The following is a 16,485-nucleotide window of genomic DNA, read 5'->3' as shown; positions in this document are numbered from 1 at the left end:
TTTCCTGTGACATTTTGTTTAATGTCTCTCACAAAACGAAGTGACAAGCGGAAAGGTACCTTTTTTTTATGTGTAGAGCGGAACCTGAATCCAAAGACTGCTTGTTTAAAACGACGTGAAGAAGAGAAGAGTGAAGAGGGGCCCAAGCTTGGGGCTCATGCACTCCCTCACCAGGCAGCCGGCCTGGATGCTTTGGCTCATCAAAGGTTGGCCTCTCTGCCTGTGAGTATATGCTACTGGTGTATCCAGTATCTTGTATCTGCATGACTGTCTCACACACATAAGCACATTTTAAGAAAGTGGAACTCGTAATGTGATACCTGATTACGCATTTTTTTTTAAAGATCATATTATGTTCCTATGGTGCCCTAATAGAAACCTGGTGATGCAATTTGTGAGGCTGCCTTACATGGACAACATGATAGAGAAATTTTTCCTGTAATACTCTGTTCAAAGTAATTGAAAACTGTGATGTTTAACCCTCTTCATTGTATGAGATGGCTCCACAAGGATTATCCTGAATATTAAAGGTTTATGAAAATATGTTATATATTATGTTTGCAATGTTAATCTTTGGCTTACCACGTAATGCCATGCCTGTGTGCTAGGAAATTATCTGCATATAGACTTTCACTTCCTACTTGAAATGTCTGACCAGGTTGGTAGAAAAACTGTGTGAATGAGGGGGTAATGGTTGAGGTCTCAGGAGGACAACCACCACTCTGGATGATACATTGGATGAAAAATACACATTTGTGGCAGACAGTTTTGTTTGCTGACCAGGAACCTGTACTCTTACAAATGCAACATGCTCAGCTGAGCCCGTTTATTACGATCAAAATTTTGTTTCCGACACAGCTCTCCTGTTCAAGCACATGCAGACAATGCTTTGTATGTAACAATTGCCATGAAAACATTTGCTCGTGTATAGAGATCAGAATTCTTCCGGCGGCCGGTAAAAATCACAAAAACTGAGAAGCAAGATCTTTTAAATTTCAAACAGGAGGAACAAGGCACTTTCAAAAGCCATAGCCTCCAAGATCATTGAAGTGAGAGCGCAGTGCATTAACTGTGAATAACCATCGCAGAATAAACGCACACATGAGCAACTTCGAGTGACCAACTTCGAACGTGTTCGCTAGAAGTAATGGAGACACTTCCTCTCCACATTATTAGCTCGCCTTCAATTTTTTTGGAATTGCTCTGTGCAGCAATGTCACCAGCAGCTCTGGGAAGCATTTTGTTGGGGAAAGTCGCACAACGCCCGTCGCAAAGGCATGCAGATAAGATTCTATGTGCGTGACAGATTTCGTACCAGAGTACCAGTGCATGACACCGTTGCATAGTACAACGTAATTTCAAAATGAGGATTAGGTTAGTAGGAAGTTGCGCATCACCACTCAAACACTCGTTGATTACCTAAATGTGGATGAGGTACTAAAGATTGTGAGAACGACGATAACTTACCTGACTATGACACTACGATGGTGTGCAATGGACAAGGTAATTGATCCCAAAAGGTGCAGACCCTCATGTTGTTTTGGCAGTTATGTGATGCAAAGCTAGAAAAAAATGTTTTCACGCTTTCAACAAACATGAATGTTCAGTGGCACTCTCCTTGCATCGTTCTGTATCATTCTACATCGTTGATGTAACCCTGATAGACCGCAGTATTGCATAATTTAGCTGATCTTCGGACTGACTTCACCTGCTAAATCTGTTCAGCTATCACTTTTATGACCTGTACTTTAGCTAGTATGTGTCCCAAACCCTTTGACCCAAACTGCGTCATCAAGGTTTCATACAATTGGTCAGTGTGGTCACAAAAAGCTAAGTGTTGTGATGTTAAATGCCATCAAACCTACAATCGTGCTAATATTATGAGCTTCTGTCATTTTCGTTATTATGTAACCTCTTCTAAGCAAAGTGCCTTGTCTTTTCAGTGGAGTGAATTTACGCAGCCTATTGATGGAGAAACCAGCAACTCGGAGATGTGAGTCTTTTTTAGACAGTTACAGGTAACTAGTCCTTTCCTGTAGTGCTTGCTATAAATGTGTGGCACACTCCAGTTAGCTGTTATTTGGGTGGGAACTTAATAATTCTGTGCGACAGTAACGTGTATGATTACGTGGAGTCACTCTGCCCTTACCTTTACAATTGTGGTAGTGACTGTGCCCAGCATTGCAAGTCCTTGCATCAACCGTCATAGTGGGGTTATGCCAACTAGAAATACGATATTGGTGTCCCTTGTATCAGTGGTCTAGATAGCAGCTACAGGTTGCTAAGTCGAACCATGATCGTTTTTAACCATTTTCTAGCATTCTTGCAGATAATGGTTTTTGTAAAACGCCAGAAACTGTCCTTGGTACGGTAAAGCCTGGGTAACTAAAATCTCATGGTAATTGAAATCTATCGGATGGATAGGAGACAAAAGCGGGAAAATATATTCTTTATTTATTTTAAACTGCGTTATCGTAGTGTTTTTGCAACAAAACTTCCTGCCGCACATACGCAATCGGATGTGTTGTGACAGAATTTAACAACTGCGTCTGGGAGATCAGTTTGCTGATGATGCTATGCAGATGGCAGCAGTTGACATGGGCCTACTGTGAAAATTCAGTTTTAGTTTATTTAACTGATAGTATACTTACCTGTGCACAACAGATAATTGGTTGGAAATGCATCCTGTCCCCAGCTTACTGATTCCTGTGAAGTTTCTTACGGAAAATTACTTCAGCTTATACCACGACTTTAACGACGACAATAAAGTGTACAAGTACCTAAGGCACGGCGTTTTCGCATACATGGAAGCTCTTTGGTGGCAAGCGCTGTGTCAAAAGTGGTAGTATACTTCCATATGGCACTTCTCGTTTTTGCCTGTGGCTCATCAGACGTCCCCTCGTCCTCCATATGAACCACACTGCGGCAGTGCAATAGGTAGTTTAGTATCAAACACATGCACCCACTTTGGTATCAAACGCATGCACGCACACACGATGATGGCGATCGGGCCAAAGCGCGCCAACGGAGTTGCAGAGGTGCCGCAATATATCCCAGAACTATTCGAAATCTATTCGAAAATATCGAATAGACAAAGTTCATCGCAAATACTCTTCGAATAGAGAAATTTTGAAATTTCAAATATTTGTCCAGCTCTACTTAATACTGTAGTGTAGTGGTGTTTATTGGCATAATTAATACTCTTACATAATTAATACACCCGAAATTGGCTGCTTAATTGTTGGTACCTTCTTCCCTTGTACTTAACGCACCTTGGCTTTAGCAGTACGCACTGCCATATGTGCGGTGCTAGCTACAGCAGTGCGGGAAAGCACAGGAGCGAATTGCATCTTGTTGAGGAGGAGCAGTGCAGTTACGACTAACTATGCAAGTGAGAACATTGGGTGCGTTAAGTGGCAGCTCTACCCAAACGCGCTCAGTTCGCTCTGTCCCTAGCACTAACGTGCTGCGACTGGAGCACGAGACTACATCAGGAGTGCCGCGCTCTGGAAAAGGAGTGACACCACTTGGTAACAGGGAGTGAGCTTTCTGCGCTCTGGAGCTGCCCCTAAACACACCCGCCAAATATCAGGAAAAGGGAAATGGGAGAGCAATGGACCAATGTGTTGCCATAATCGCAATCTCAATACGCACAGAGGGATAGGGAACTTTTTCAGCGCCGTACGGGGCAGAAGGCGATTTCTTATGAAAAGCAAAGGGCTTGAAAAGTCAAGGAGGTGCATATTGGGTACAGCAAACACAACACGGTTATGTCGCAAAGCATGTTGCCCTTGAATTTTGAGATCAGTTTTTTTCATCTGGCAAATACTGCACCCATTTTGTAGGACTGTTTTTGTTTAGGTAAGAAGGAGTGTTGGTTATTCGAGTAAATGCGCTAATTAATGCCTTTCTCCAATAAATAAGTATAATAGCGTGGCAATGCAGTGTCATAGTGTCGTGCCCTCCCTTGTCAGTTTTTAGTTTATTGCATTATGGAAAACACACACACCACACCATCCAATACTGGAGGTGTGTGAATATTGAAATTTTTTAATATATGAATATCTGCAAGATTGCCCTTCCACTATCGAATATCATATCATAGAATAAGGCTTCTACATAGTACTATGAACTTGTAACAATTACCCCAAGAAACAAGCGTGGTCATAGTTATGCGCTGCTCGCCCTACGAAAAATGCCTCAGGGCGTGCACTTGAACAACAACTTTATTTGGTGATGATTATTGGAGAGTTTCATCGGCAGGGGTGATACTCTACCCCATTGCTAAGAAGCAACATGTAATAATGTATTGGCTTAGCGCAAGGCATACATGCTTTCCTGCACATGTACAGTCAAATTATTTAAACAATGAAGTATAACTTTGTTCTCGTGAAGCAAACTGAGAACTATAAAAGCAACTTGCACTTCAAAACTCCCTCAAGCATTTCACATTTTGGACACTGAACACCTGCAATGGTAAACCAACGAAAAACTTGACACAACGAGCAAAAAGGAACCCACACAACACAGTCTCCTTGTCTCTCGTTTTTTGTTGTTTTGCAATATACCAACACGCATGAGGTGAACAGAGGTGGAATTTATGGCCTCATGCAAGTGTTAATCAAATGAAGCCATGACTGCTGCTGGAGACGGGACAATACCTCACAGAAAGCATACCATAGTTTCGCTTGCCATTGAAGGGCAGACATTATTGGAGGCTGTACACAACTGGCATACTAGATTCAATTTCGGTTAGCAAACGCGTAGCAACACATTTGCAGATGAGCGTAACCTCCAGAGCCTCACGCATCACTTTGTAGCTATTATATTATTAATGTTTGTTGCCGTTACCGCAACATACAGATCAAGCGTGTACACTGCAGTGGCTCGATAGTAAGCTGGTGTAACATTCGACCAACGATTCTAATATCAGATTTTTGATTATTTGCACATCTCTATCCAATATATTAGGTTTTCAGTGTCATTTCTTAATTTTCACCTCGGCTTCATTGTAGTAATACATCGGTGTTTCTTGTCTCTCGTCGTATTAGGGTTTCCTGATGTCCTTCTGCCAATGCCGGAATGACTCGTTTTCTCCTTCTACTGAGGAACTCTCTTCCAGTCTCTGAGTAGAAAGCAGCGAAAAAAAAAGAAAAGGAAAACTACAAAAAGAGGAACTGGACTCCCATGTTCTAAAAACATCAACTTCCTTCCTGAAGCATCTTCTAGACGGAAAGAAAAAATCATCACTTCATTACGCGTGCCAACTTCCTGCACGCGAACCCATGTGCATTGTTTGGCGTGCACATTCATTCATACATAGAGTTCATTCATCGCATGGAGTCGTGCTACAGTCGCCGTCACACCAAAGCTGAAGGCGCTCAGTTGTAATGTATTTAAAATGGAGCATCTCGTATGTGCGTGCAACATCAGTTTGACTTTTTTTTTTTTTCCTCCCTCCCATTATAAGACCTGCACCTGATGTTGCATTTCATTCTCACTTGGAGCAGCATTTGACTTCCCTAAGGGAACTGTGGAGCTATGTTCATCTCTGCTGTTCTTTTTTATTATTTTTTTCCCCCTCTGTCTCTCTCTCTCTCTTGTTTTATATGCTGCTGAAGCTTTTACTGTTTTAATCATTGTCCGTTGCTTCTGGGCAAAATGTGCGCGAGTGTCTCGTGTGAGTGGATGTGTGATTGAATGAGTGAGATTATATATATATACGCTAAATATATAAATATATATATATATATATACAACACACGGACAGCTTCTGAACAGACAAACTGTATAGAATCATCCCTGTTCTCTTCTTCATTGTCACTTTAAATATAGTCTACTGTAAATTTTTCGAGGCAGGAGGGAAGCTCTTTGGGTGTTGGATAATGTTAATTCAGCACTTCAGTTCGGACGATGCGCACGCAAGATACATTTCTCACAAACTGTAGCTGAGGTATTCTGCCGCTTCTCTCACATGTTCAACAAGCACAGAGGGAACGTAAAATGTTTTTTTTTGTTTTCTTCAATTTTCTACAAATGTCTTTGCTGTGTTCATTCCTCTTTTTCAATGTTAATCGAGACACTACCAATCTTCATTTAAACACGTTGGTAGACCAAAACTTTACAGGGAATTTATGGCTGGATAGTAATTTGTGACTTTTGCATCTGATCCTAGCAAATGCCTGTATATTTGCTTTCGTCTATTGCATAAACAAACACAAATTGTGCAGCATGTTGCAAATTCTGTTTTTGCTTGTACTTAAGAAGTGTAGTGACAGGGAATGAATGACAAAAAAGTTCATTATGAAGGTTTTCTGCAAAGCAGGAAGTCTTGCGAATAATGTGTTTTGTGCTTCTTTTTGTATTTTAAAGGAAAAAGGGTTAAGTTGATTTGCTTATACCCACGGTATTGCAGAAGTATCGCATTCTCATTTTCTCATGCAGTCTTCCTCGAGGCAAGAGTGTGCTTTATTTGAGCAACTCAAAGCATTGTGTTGGTGTCACGCAAAAAACTGTGCATCACCATGCTTCTGGATGCAATTGTGCTTCACACGGCGATGTTTTTTGTTTAACCTGGCCTTGTGGCACCTTTTTTATCATTTTGCTCTGTATTGTGGATTCCTATTTAAGTTGAGTGGGACATCAAATTCTGATTGTGTGAAGGACCTTTCTCTCCATGTGTGTGGTCTGCTTTTCTTTTGTTGTTTTGCTGTGAATTATTGTTACAACAGTATTTTTATACTGTCTCCATATTGGTTAGACAAGTGAGCAACATGTATGCACTTATGTTTTATCCTTGTGTTCACTTATGTGAAGAACCATCGGTACTTGCTTTGCATCTGAGCTTGCAGAGGTTTGACGTTTGTTTCAGGACAGGCCCACTGCACATACACTATCAGTTGTCCTCTGCTGACATTTTTGTCCAGTCATACAGAGTAAAGAGGAAGTGCCATTTTTCATAAAAAAAAAAGCTGCCACCATTGTCTTTTTCTCTCCTTCAGATACTTACAATCTTGGTTAGGTTTTTCCAGATAACTCAATCTGCATAAATATCTTAGTGGAGTGTTTACACCTGCACCAGGACCCATAAACATTTCAGTTTGACGCTCGCGTTACTAAGATAAGAGTAGAAATGGATGGGACTCATTTCACAAAGCTGATATAATGCCATGGTGGGCCAGAAAAGTTTGTGGAACAAATGCAATATTTTACATACGCATGTTTGCAGGAGGCCCCCTGTAAGCTGTAAAGTTCAACCTAAGAAACCTCCCCAAAAATATAATGGTGCTCCTTCAGATTTGAGTCACTCTAACGATGTGTATACGAAGAGGGGAGTCAAGTCCTGTAGATCACATAAACAAAATACAGAAGCCGACACTGAAGATGAATCTTCAGTGTCGGCTTCTGTATTTTGTTTATATCACTCTAACGACATAAAGTTGGTGCACTGATGTTTATTTTCACGCACTGGAAGCACGGAGTACCCTGAGGCCAAGTTGAGGAGCATGGACAAATGACAGCCAGGTTCACAGGAGTGACTCAGATCTGATATTGAATCTAATCTTTCTCCCTCACTTTTTCTAATGGTAGGGCCCTCAGCAAATATGTGAACCAATACTGATGATGTTTTACAGGGCAGTGATGGTAGAAATGTGGTGGGGTGGGGCAGATACTTCTTGGCATGTGGTATAGTCCACTACACAGCTGCTACACCTGTGCACACAATGTCACAGGTAGTCTGCATTCCTTTTTTGAGAAGGGATCTGAGACGGAAAAGAGGGTGAAAATATCTTAGGCAGGGTACTTCTTCGCATTTGACTGAAAGAGTTGTCTGCTCAGTCCTTAAAGGAGCTACTTGAAGAAGTCGCTGTACCAGATATTATCCCTAATATGGGCAGAATTCTCTTGACTGTTTCATGCAAGATTCTTCAATATGAAGCTGTCTCCAAATTGCAGAATCACAAGACTTTTCCAGGGCATGTGACACATGACGAGATAGTAGCTCAGTGAAACCCAATACACCTACCCCGTTATTTGCTGCCACGCTCCATTTCACACGCACGGAGTTGCCAAAAGATGCAAGTTGATTTGTTGAAATGCTAGGCAGGACATCAGTAACGTGTTACAAAGACACTCCTCAAAATATTTCTGGTGTGACCTATCACTTTCTGGCTATTTTATTGACAGTGTTAAATCCGGCATTTTATAGAATGCTTAGGCCCAAAATCAGCCGGCAAAGTACGAAATGAAATTCATTTGATGCGTTGCAAAACTGGCAAAGTCTGTCACTGAAGATGCACAGAGTACTTGGACACACTCGTCGTGTGTTCATAGAAAAAGCTGACCAAGTCTGTCACGATGGATGAACAGTGTACGTGGGCCCACTCTGATCGTGTGTTTCTGCAAAAAAATTGAACAAAACTCACCAAAATAACATAAAAATTAGTTTTCATCCACCAACAAATGTGTACTGCAGGGAAGAAACATTTTTTCATGCTTTGCCTAAAGTGGCTAAAATGTACAGAATGCCTAGGCAGAGTGTGAAGGATGTTTACTGAGAAGCAAGGTGTACTTTGCCAAAAAGAGCACGGTATTCTACAGAATGCCTAGGCATTCTATAGATTGCATGGAATTCGTACTTTGCCGGTAACAGCTCCACTTGGACCACAACCTGCTATGCTGTCAAAGCAGTCCTAGTTGACATCATGGTAAGGTTAAATTGGATAGGAGAAACACTTCACTCTTTGGAAGTGGATAGTTCCTTGTAGGTGCATGTGCAAATCTATCTCAGTTATTCTGACTCTGGGCAACAACCATTCTCCAAATAGTACACACACACACGTAAAAAAAAAGAATATCACAATGTTGTGCATACCTCCCACCCCATGTTTTTCTTGTCCTCAAGTACAGAATCTTGCCAAGAAGCCCAACCTGCTACTTGCACTACTAAGGCCTGATTTCACCAACGCCGATTAACATGTGAATCGAGATCAACGGTCCCTTAACTTGAATATAATGCTTAAATATGCTTCACTAAAGGGAGTTATTGTCACTGAAACATATATCACGTCACCAACTAACATAACTTCCAAGTTGTAACAACCCTTGATCTCTGTTCCAAGTTAACCAGCGTTGATCAAATCGAGCCTAAATGTCTAAGGGTTTGTGTTGAACGAAAACACACACACAGAAGATACATCACAGCCAAATCATGGTCTCATATAACCAGTGTCCAGATACCTTCACAGACTGTTCCTGTGTAATGTCGCACAATGCATTAGAAGAACAAATGAACTTGCAGTAACATACAACATGAGTGCAAGAGTTAAATGAATGTTGATGACATTTCACCAACATTCAGTTTGCACACTAGTTGAACATGCAGTTTACTGTACCCGACATTGCAAAAAAGCTGACGTGGGAGAATTGTGGCAAAAACAGGGCTGCACTTGTGCAGCTCGACATCATATTGCCATACGATTTGCCCAGCTTTCTGGACACCCAGAAAAAGGTAACTCCGTTACAGCTACTGGAGAGTTGTTCCTAGGTCATGTGTCTAATCCACAAACTTGTTTTGAAGCCAACAAAAACATATTTTAATCAGTGTGGGGCCCTACTTGTCCAGTTTAAAAGCAAACTATGGAATCCACCTCTGCTATGCAAACTTAGTCAATGATCCACTCTGTGAGCAAGTTAGGTTCCCGTCACTCAAATGGTACATTATTTGTAGAAAAAATGCAGGAGACTAAACAAATAAAGCCCGCATTAAAAAATGCAAGTGCTTCAAACATCTCTGTCCTGGAGGGCAGAGGAGATGGCATATCTCTACAATGCCAAGGAATCTTCAACACCAGAAAGAAACATTTTCAGGAATGCAATAAGTGCCCCCCCCACTTGCAAACAAAACTTCTGTGGAATGCAAGAAAGCCCGACCGAGTCTGCGGACATCAAGGACGGACAGGACACTGTGTTGTTTTCATTTTCAATTCAATTTTCAGATGTAAAAGCTTCATCTAGATTTAAATTTACTCATGACAGTGATAATTAAGATCCAATAGTTCATGGAAAATGCATATTTTTAGAATGCGTTCTGATGAATACCCTAACGTTTCTCCGCACATCACCAATTAGAACAGAAATCTATGGTGTTTTGTGTTTCTTCCTGATCTTCATATATGATGATAGTCACACATTATGTCAGGTTTCCATGTCATTTGATTGCAAATTTGAATACTTTTTCTTATAAAGGTTTGCTGTTCCCCCATTTTTGGCTACTACTCAAGCTGCTTCAAAACGGAAGTTGTGGGCCAAAAACCAGTGCTCCAGCTACACTTCTAAGCTACTACGCTGCTTTGTGCTACGCGATCAGTGGGTTCGGCTTGCTCCACTAGCACCCAGAACTGCTCCAAACACAACATAGGACAAGTAGTTAAGAGAGCTAAAAAAAAAAAAAGTTGCTGTAAGCATTCATGTGTCCTGTTGCAGTCATTGGCACAAAAATAGCTTAGCGGCCAGTCGTGTTAATTTAATTTCTTCCTACTTGCATCAAAAGTTGGAGAATGGAAACCAGTTTCCTGGAGATACTGAAGTTGCGCTTATCGAAAATAAGCGGCTCTTTTCAAAGCCAATGAACAGCACAACGAAGAGCTGTCTGCACATAATGCAGATGAGCTAGGTAGCTAGTGAATTTGCCAAACAACATCCAGCGTCAAAGAGCCCACATTTTCGTGGTACTACATGGCATTCTTAACTGGCAACACAGGAAGTTTTTAATCATTCCATGCAGAAATACATGTGTGTGTGCACACATGGCCATGGCTATGTGTGGGTATGGCTACGGTGGCATGCTGCAACGACCAATGAGAAATACCTTAGTGTGCACGGGTTTTTCATTTGTAGAACACTTTTCAGGCACTGTGCAAGAAAACACTAGCCGCCATCCTCTCAGCTTTAGGCAATTTATGTATTTATACATGCCCAAGCTATGCAAACGCTTTGGAGCCACATTCCTTGCATCATAACGTTTCTGACATATGTAGATTTAGACGTTTTGCACCATATATTTTGGAAGATTTCTTGCATAAAGCCCTGGCATTTTTTGAAAATACTCCCCCCTTTTCCCTCAAATACCTACTGCTCATCTGTATTGTATGGTACTAAACATGGAAATTAGGTTCGCACTGTGCACAACATGATGTTCCCTGCAAAAAGTGGTGAAGCACAGTTCTTGGTGGTGCTGTGTTGAACTTTATTCCATCTTCCAGTGAGGCTATAAACAAATTATGTCAGAATGCATCAGAGTCCAGCTCACATAGTGGCCTTGCTGAAAGAGCACACAAGAGGAATAACATCCTGCATTGTACACAGAGGGCACATGGAAGCACCACTAAAACCAGTTACTTCCTGGGATGTTCATCAGTGACTGGTGCTTGGGAGGGAAGGACTAGGCTACATCGTCAGCTCCTGCATATGGCAACAAAAGCAGCAATGTCAACAAAGCACATTCCTTCAAAGTCTGTGGGAAATAAGCAATGAGGCCTCTCACTCACCATAATTGCATTCACAATGTCATTGTTATTGTTCTTCAGTGCCCGCACTGCCTTCGACCTGGAGACGTTGGCTTGGGACATGACCAACTCAATGTCTTTGCCTTCAACGCCTGCCTCGTCCACCTAGAGCATTCACAGAGCAAAAGCTATAGTCATAAAGCTCACAATCTCATAATGACTACCGACCTCTTCATCTTCCTCAGACTCTTCTTCAATTGGTTGAGAAACTGCCGTCTGTGCGGGCTCTCCCATAGCCGCTCCAGCTTCTGGTGCCTTGAATTTTTCAGCAGCCGCCATCTGAGCCTGCTGGCTGAGGTCCTCGATCTACCATGTTCAGAAATACGCGAGTACCAGTAATGTTACTCAGAACTTAAGAATCTACGCGAAAATGCTAACCTTAGCCTCTCCAAAAACGATGTATGTGTCAGATGCTGGGCTCTTGTAGACGTCTGGCTTGGTAATGACGAAGAGAATGTTCTTGGACTTCCGGATCGTCACCCTGCACACACCCTGGACCTGTTTAAGGCCGAGCTTGGACATGACTTTGCGTGCCTTTTTTTCGCTGCGGCTCTGCTTTGCTTTGCTCACGAGCTCCTCGTTGATTCCAGCAGCTTGTGCCATCTGTTACAGGGCAAACAATGGACATATACCTCCAGGCTGATATTCCTGAGGTTACCATTTGCACAAACACAGTGACACTCCCACTATTGTTTTGGTGCATGTCTAGTTTAGCGGCGCCACTCGATTTCAAACTTCTAATCTACATACCTGGATGGGATTTTGCATGGTGCATCGTAATCCAGAATAATCAAGCGGCGGTCGGTTCCACAAATTCCTCCAGAGATCAGTTTCCACTGGAAAGTTTCGGCAGCGGCGACCATGTCATCTCCATGCGCCCATTGTTTACGTATGACAGCTTACGCACACCTTGCACTCTTCCCAGCATGCCTTTCGCCTGTTCGTTGCTAAGACGCACAGCAACTCCGCTATCGGGCGACAGTCGGCCTCCTCCTCACGCAATTGCTCCGCGCCAAAATTGCCACTGTCTTCTGTCAGCACAGTCTCGAACAACTGCGGGGGGGGCGGTAGCCCCCCCCGGACCCCCCCCGCGTTTAATATGTACTGACCTGGCCTAACCCAACCTCACTATACTTCGTTTAGTGAGGGAAGCCAAGCTCTATGGCTGATGCGTAGGAGTACCACAAATGATACCCGTCGAGATCTAGTGCTTTCATTGTGCATTGTTGGCAACGAGCGAGAGGGAACAGGCGAAATGCATGCTGGGAAGAGTGCAAGGTGTGCGTAAGCTGTCATAGGTAAACAATGGGCGCATGGAGATGACATGGTCGCCGCTGCCGAAACTTTCCAGGGGAAACTGATCTCTGGAGGAATTTGTGGAACCGACCGCCGCTTGATTATTCTGGATTACGATGCACCATGCAAAATCCCATCCAGGTATGTAGATTAGAAGTTTGAAATCGAGTGGCGCCGCTAAACTAGACATGCACCATTGTTTTCCCACGGAATCTTCTATAGTTGTGATGTTATATAGCAGGGGTCCCAAAGAGAGCATCTATCAGGTTAGCTCCGCGTCATGTTGTCAATTGTGTATCATGCTTGACAGTGCACTAGGGTTTCAGTCACATTCGAGAATCCTTACTTGGCTTTGTCCCGACGCTTTTCCTCCATCGTCTTCAAGATCAGGCAAGCTGTCTTCGCTCCCAGAGTCTGTTCCTGAGCCACTGCCTTATAAGGGGCATTGCGCTTTAGAGACAACAGGCACAATCAATGAGTGACTCACCATCTTCAACTGTAACTTTTTCTTCTGGCTTGACATCGATGTCGGCCTTCGATGCACCAAGTTCCGGCATTGTGAATAGAGTTTATGCCTATGGAACGAAAACAGCGTCGTCAGACATCGCAACCTTGAATCTACAGAGCCGGCGTGATCATCGCGCGCGAGTTGCAGGTGAGGCTAGATGCTAAAAAGCTGTCCACGTCGAGTTTTATATGTGTACACGAAGCACGCTACCGCTACTTTGTTGTCAACTATTCAGCTTGTCAGTGGATGTAAGACTGATCCGCAGTTCGCGCATCCATGGCAAAACAATACAGACGTGCTGGGATGTATCCAGTATATTGTTACGTGAAATATTTCAACAGTGTAAACACGGATAGCAAATGCTTAAAGTTTAGAAAGAATCGCGCTCGTGTCTGTGCGTAAATAGAACGATTAGAACAGATATCATAACACACTCACCTTGCGAAAGTATCAAGAATGCTCCGCTCAAAATGTCGGCGCTGCGCAGGAAGAGACCCCTCTCGCACGTTATTATTTTGGCATACAAACAGCAGCGTCGCGCGAATACACATATTTTGTAAAGAAAACAAATTATATGCTACAGAGAATATAGTTTTTACGTGATACAAAACACATTGGATACGTTTTTCAAATCATGCTGTAGGGTTGCGAACGACGGCAATCAGGTGGCGCAATGTACCTTAGCTTTGGCGGCCTTTTTAAAACATGCTCTCTGAATGTGTAAAACGTAACGTCGCAAAAGTGTTATAGCAATAGTCAAACTCATCAATGTTTGTCGTATAGACCATTGGATTGTACTGCAACTAGTGGTTCGCAGTGTTTCTCAAATATTTGAAAAGGTGGCACGGCGTAGATTCCGATCGGACAACACATCTGTGCGTTCGTAGGGTATGTAGTACTATAGTTTTCAAACGATTTTTTCTGGTCATTTCATAAATTCCCACATTTTCACATGTATCAGTACCTTTCTGTTCGGTGTACTGTACACAATCCGCAGCATGTAGTGGAACAAGACAGGCTTTCGAACTGTCTAGAAAGGCTATGATTCTAACTGAATACCACACGCGATAACACAATAAACGCGAAACAAGGAACTCGGTAACACGCCTAGCACAGGAGAGTAGTCTGTCTTGATGGCCAAACTAATGTCGCAGTAACAAGGGTTCTGCGCAGATTTGAACCGACCTATCCAGTGGTTTTCCCAGAGTTTTGTCCTTCGGGGGGTGTAGGGGGGGGGGGTGCTCCACAAGGGTGTGTATGTACTTGCTTTTGACGCAATATTGTGCAATCTCACAAAATTTTAGGGGGTGTCCTCCAGAATTTGGGGGGTAGGGGGGGGAAGTCTGGATAAATCACTCAACCAATCGATTACGAAATTTATCTTCACTGACTCAGTATTGTGTAGACAGTGCAGTTTTCCCAGATCCAGTTTTGAGTACTAGCTAGTTTCATCCATTCATTTTTAAAGGTACTGTTCTTTTCTGACATGAAAGCAACGGCGAAGTGCTTTAAATTGTGAGCCACAAATAAACCTGTCGATGAGGTGGAATACGCTGAGGCGACTCACAAAGTCCTTTATTGTTGTAACTGTGGTTCAGTGAACCTTCATGCGCTCCTTTGTTTTTGAGGAGCTATACTTTCTGGTGTACGAACACATCGAATTAGTCCAGATTTTATGACGGCTCCTTATTCGAGAGATCGACAAGTTGCAACTGCCCGAAAGGGGAATCCAATTTGTACAGCAAGTTGAGAAACAGTCGCGAAGGTATATGTTAAGATAGAAATTGATGCTGCCGTGATATCACAGCTGACTGTCTGGCCTCGTTGGGGATTCCATGAGTTACAAAATGGAGTTATACAAGTTGAAGCTTTTCATCGAACCTTTCATAACTTTTTCATAAACCTTTTCATTGAATTTAAAATGCATTTCTCTAGTTTATAAAATTCAGTCCGTATAGGTAGGGTGGACACCCTGTATATTTATGCTTTATGCTCAAAGGGGTGCATGTGAGAAGCGGGGACACTAATTTCAGGTTAATGAAATGTTGCTGGCAACTGTGGACACAAACAGGAAATGCTTCATCCCTATTGTTCCATGTTCACTGCGATTCAACGCAAAAGTCGAGCTCACCTTACAATATGGGCGGCAAACCGGGACACGGAAGGAAAAATCCTACGTTCGAGTAACATGGTACGTGTAATTCAACGTAACGTAGTTGGAATTGAATATTATATTTGTATAATTCGGAGTAGATCTATACGTAAGATGAGTCAGCTTATTTATGGCGACATGCACATACCGGAGGGTGACCACCTGACATTCTTTTGACGTGCGCTGGAAATCTCCGACACACGGTGTTAGAAGCAGTTTACTTCCCCCAGGGGTTGGAATTGAACCTCTCTTGTCTCGTATAGCCTCCCAAGTGTTATACAAGTTTCCTTTGTCCTTGTACGTATAAGCCCTTGTACATGTCTCCCCAATCTCGCGTTTTTGTTTTCTGAATAACTATCACGACTCCATCAACGAGTGATATTTCTTATCAGTAACCTGGCCACCTCAAAGTCGTCCCTTTTACAGAAGGTTACCGGTGCATTCAGGTCTTTCCGAACATTACCAAGGGATCGTACTTATAGCCTGTGCGTATAAGAACACACAATAAAGAGTTTCCTATCGCCTTTGCGTGCGTGAGGGATAGCGTTGATGCCAGCGTTGATCCCATAACAGACAGAGAGCTTCGCACAGTGCGCAGAACCACCGACGCTACCCCTTACGTATACGCAAAGCCGATAGCGTACGATTTACTAAAGCTCTCCAATATAAAAGCGATAAAAATACATAATAAAATACAACTCTCTAATAATGGGATTAGTGCATCGTACGGGCTATAGCGGGTGGTTCTGCGCACTGTGCGAAGCTCTCTTTATGTTTTGCGCGTGCGATGCACACCAAAACTCACTACTTACTATTCCGGATTCATCAACTATGACAGTGCCCTGTAGTGAAGAATTTTTAGAGCCTTTTCAGGAGCGCAAACACAAGAACAGATAGGTCTCAGTAGCTTAGACACAAGCGATCTCTCATTTATCCCCAGGTTGCTGGTTCAAACCTGACCA

At 42.7% G+C, this 16,485-nt stretch overlaps 2 protein-coding genes across 13 annotated transcripts in view; one reads left to right on the top strand and one right to left on the bottom strand.

Annotated features, from left to right (window-relative positions):
* Positions 1-6,977, top strand: part of LOC135385993 (transcription factor 12-like) — a 102,523-nt gene extending 95,546 nt beyond the window's left edge. For 10 of the 12 annotated variants that reach the window (XM_064615670.1, XM_064615666.1, XM_064615669.1 and 7 more), the window contains 3 exons: positions 77-222; positions 1,944-1,993; positions 5,052-6,977. In XM_064615670.1, coding sequence (XP_064471740.1) covers positions 77-222; positions 1,944-1,993; positions 5,052-5,061 — 206 coding nt within the window. In that variant the 3' untranslated portion in view covers positions 5,062-6,977. Of the gene's footprint in view, positions 1-76; positions 223-1,943; positions 2,019-5,051 lie in introns of all 12 variants that reach the window. The other 2 variants (XM_064615677.1, XM_064615668.1) reach the window with 1 other exon arrangement.
* A 4,254-nt stretch (positions 6,978-11,231) lies between these two features.
* Positions 11,232-13,894, bottom strand: LOC135385999 (nascent polypeptide-associated complex subunit alpha-like). The gene is made up of 7 exons (XM_064615688.1): positions 13,810-13,894; positions 13,351-13,438; positions 13,210-13,295; positions 11,946-12,170; positions 11,736-11,873; positions 11,550-11,672; positions 11,232-11,463 (listed from the first exon to the last, which is right to left on the bottom strand). Exons 2-7 carry the CDS (start codon positions 13,418-13,420, stop codon positions 11,449-11,451), a joined length of 657 nt encoding a protein of 218 aa, XP_064471758.1. The 5' UTR covers positions 13,421-13,438; positions 13,810-13,894; the 3' UTR covers positions 11,232-11,448.
* Positions 13,895-16,485: the final 2,591 nt, after the last annotated feature.

This window comes from Ornithodoros turicata, chromosome 2, assembly GCF_037126465.1.
Source record: "Ornithodoros turicata isolate Travis chromosome 2, ASM3712646v1, whole genome shotgun sequence".
Classification (NCBI taxonomy): domain Eukaryota; kingdom Metazoa; phylum Arthropoda; class Arachnida; order Ixodida; family Argasidae; genus Ornithodoros; species Ornithodoros turicata.
The sequence above is the reverse complement of the archived record's forward strand: the minus strand, read 5'-3'. Positions and strand labels throughout refer to the sequence as shown.

Bases quoted from the DNA above. Each gene is read 5' to 3' on its own strand.
- LOC135385999 (XM_064615688.1), bottom strand. From the start codon at position 13,420: ATGCCGGAACTTGGTGCATCGAAGGCCGACATCGATGTCAAGCCAGAA. The intron at 12,171-13,209 runs GTAAGGATTCTC...GCCCTGTAACAG, and splicing joins AAGCGTCGGGACAAAGCCAA to ATGGCACAAGCTGCTGGAAT. The intron at 11,673-11,735 runs GTCGGTAGTCAT...TGAATGCTCTAG, and splicing joins AGTCTGAGGAAGATGAAGAG to GTGGACGAGGCAGGCGTTGA.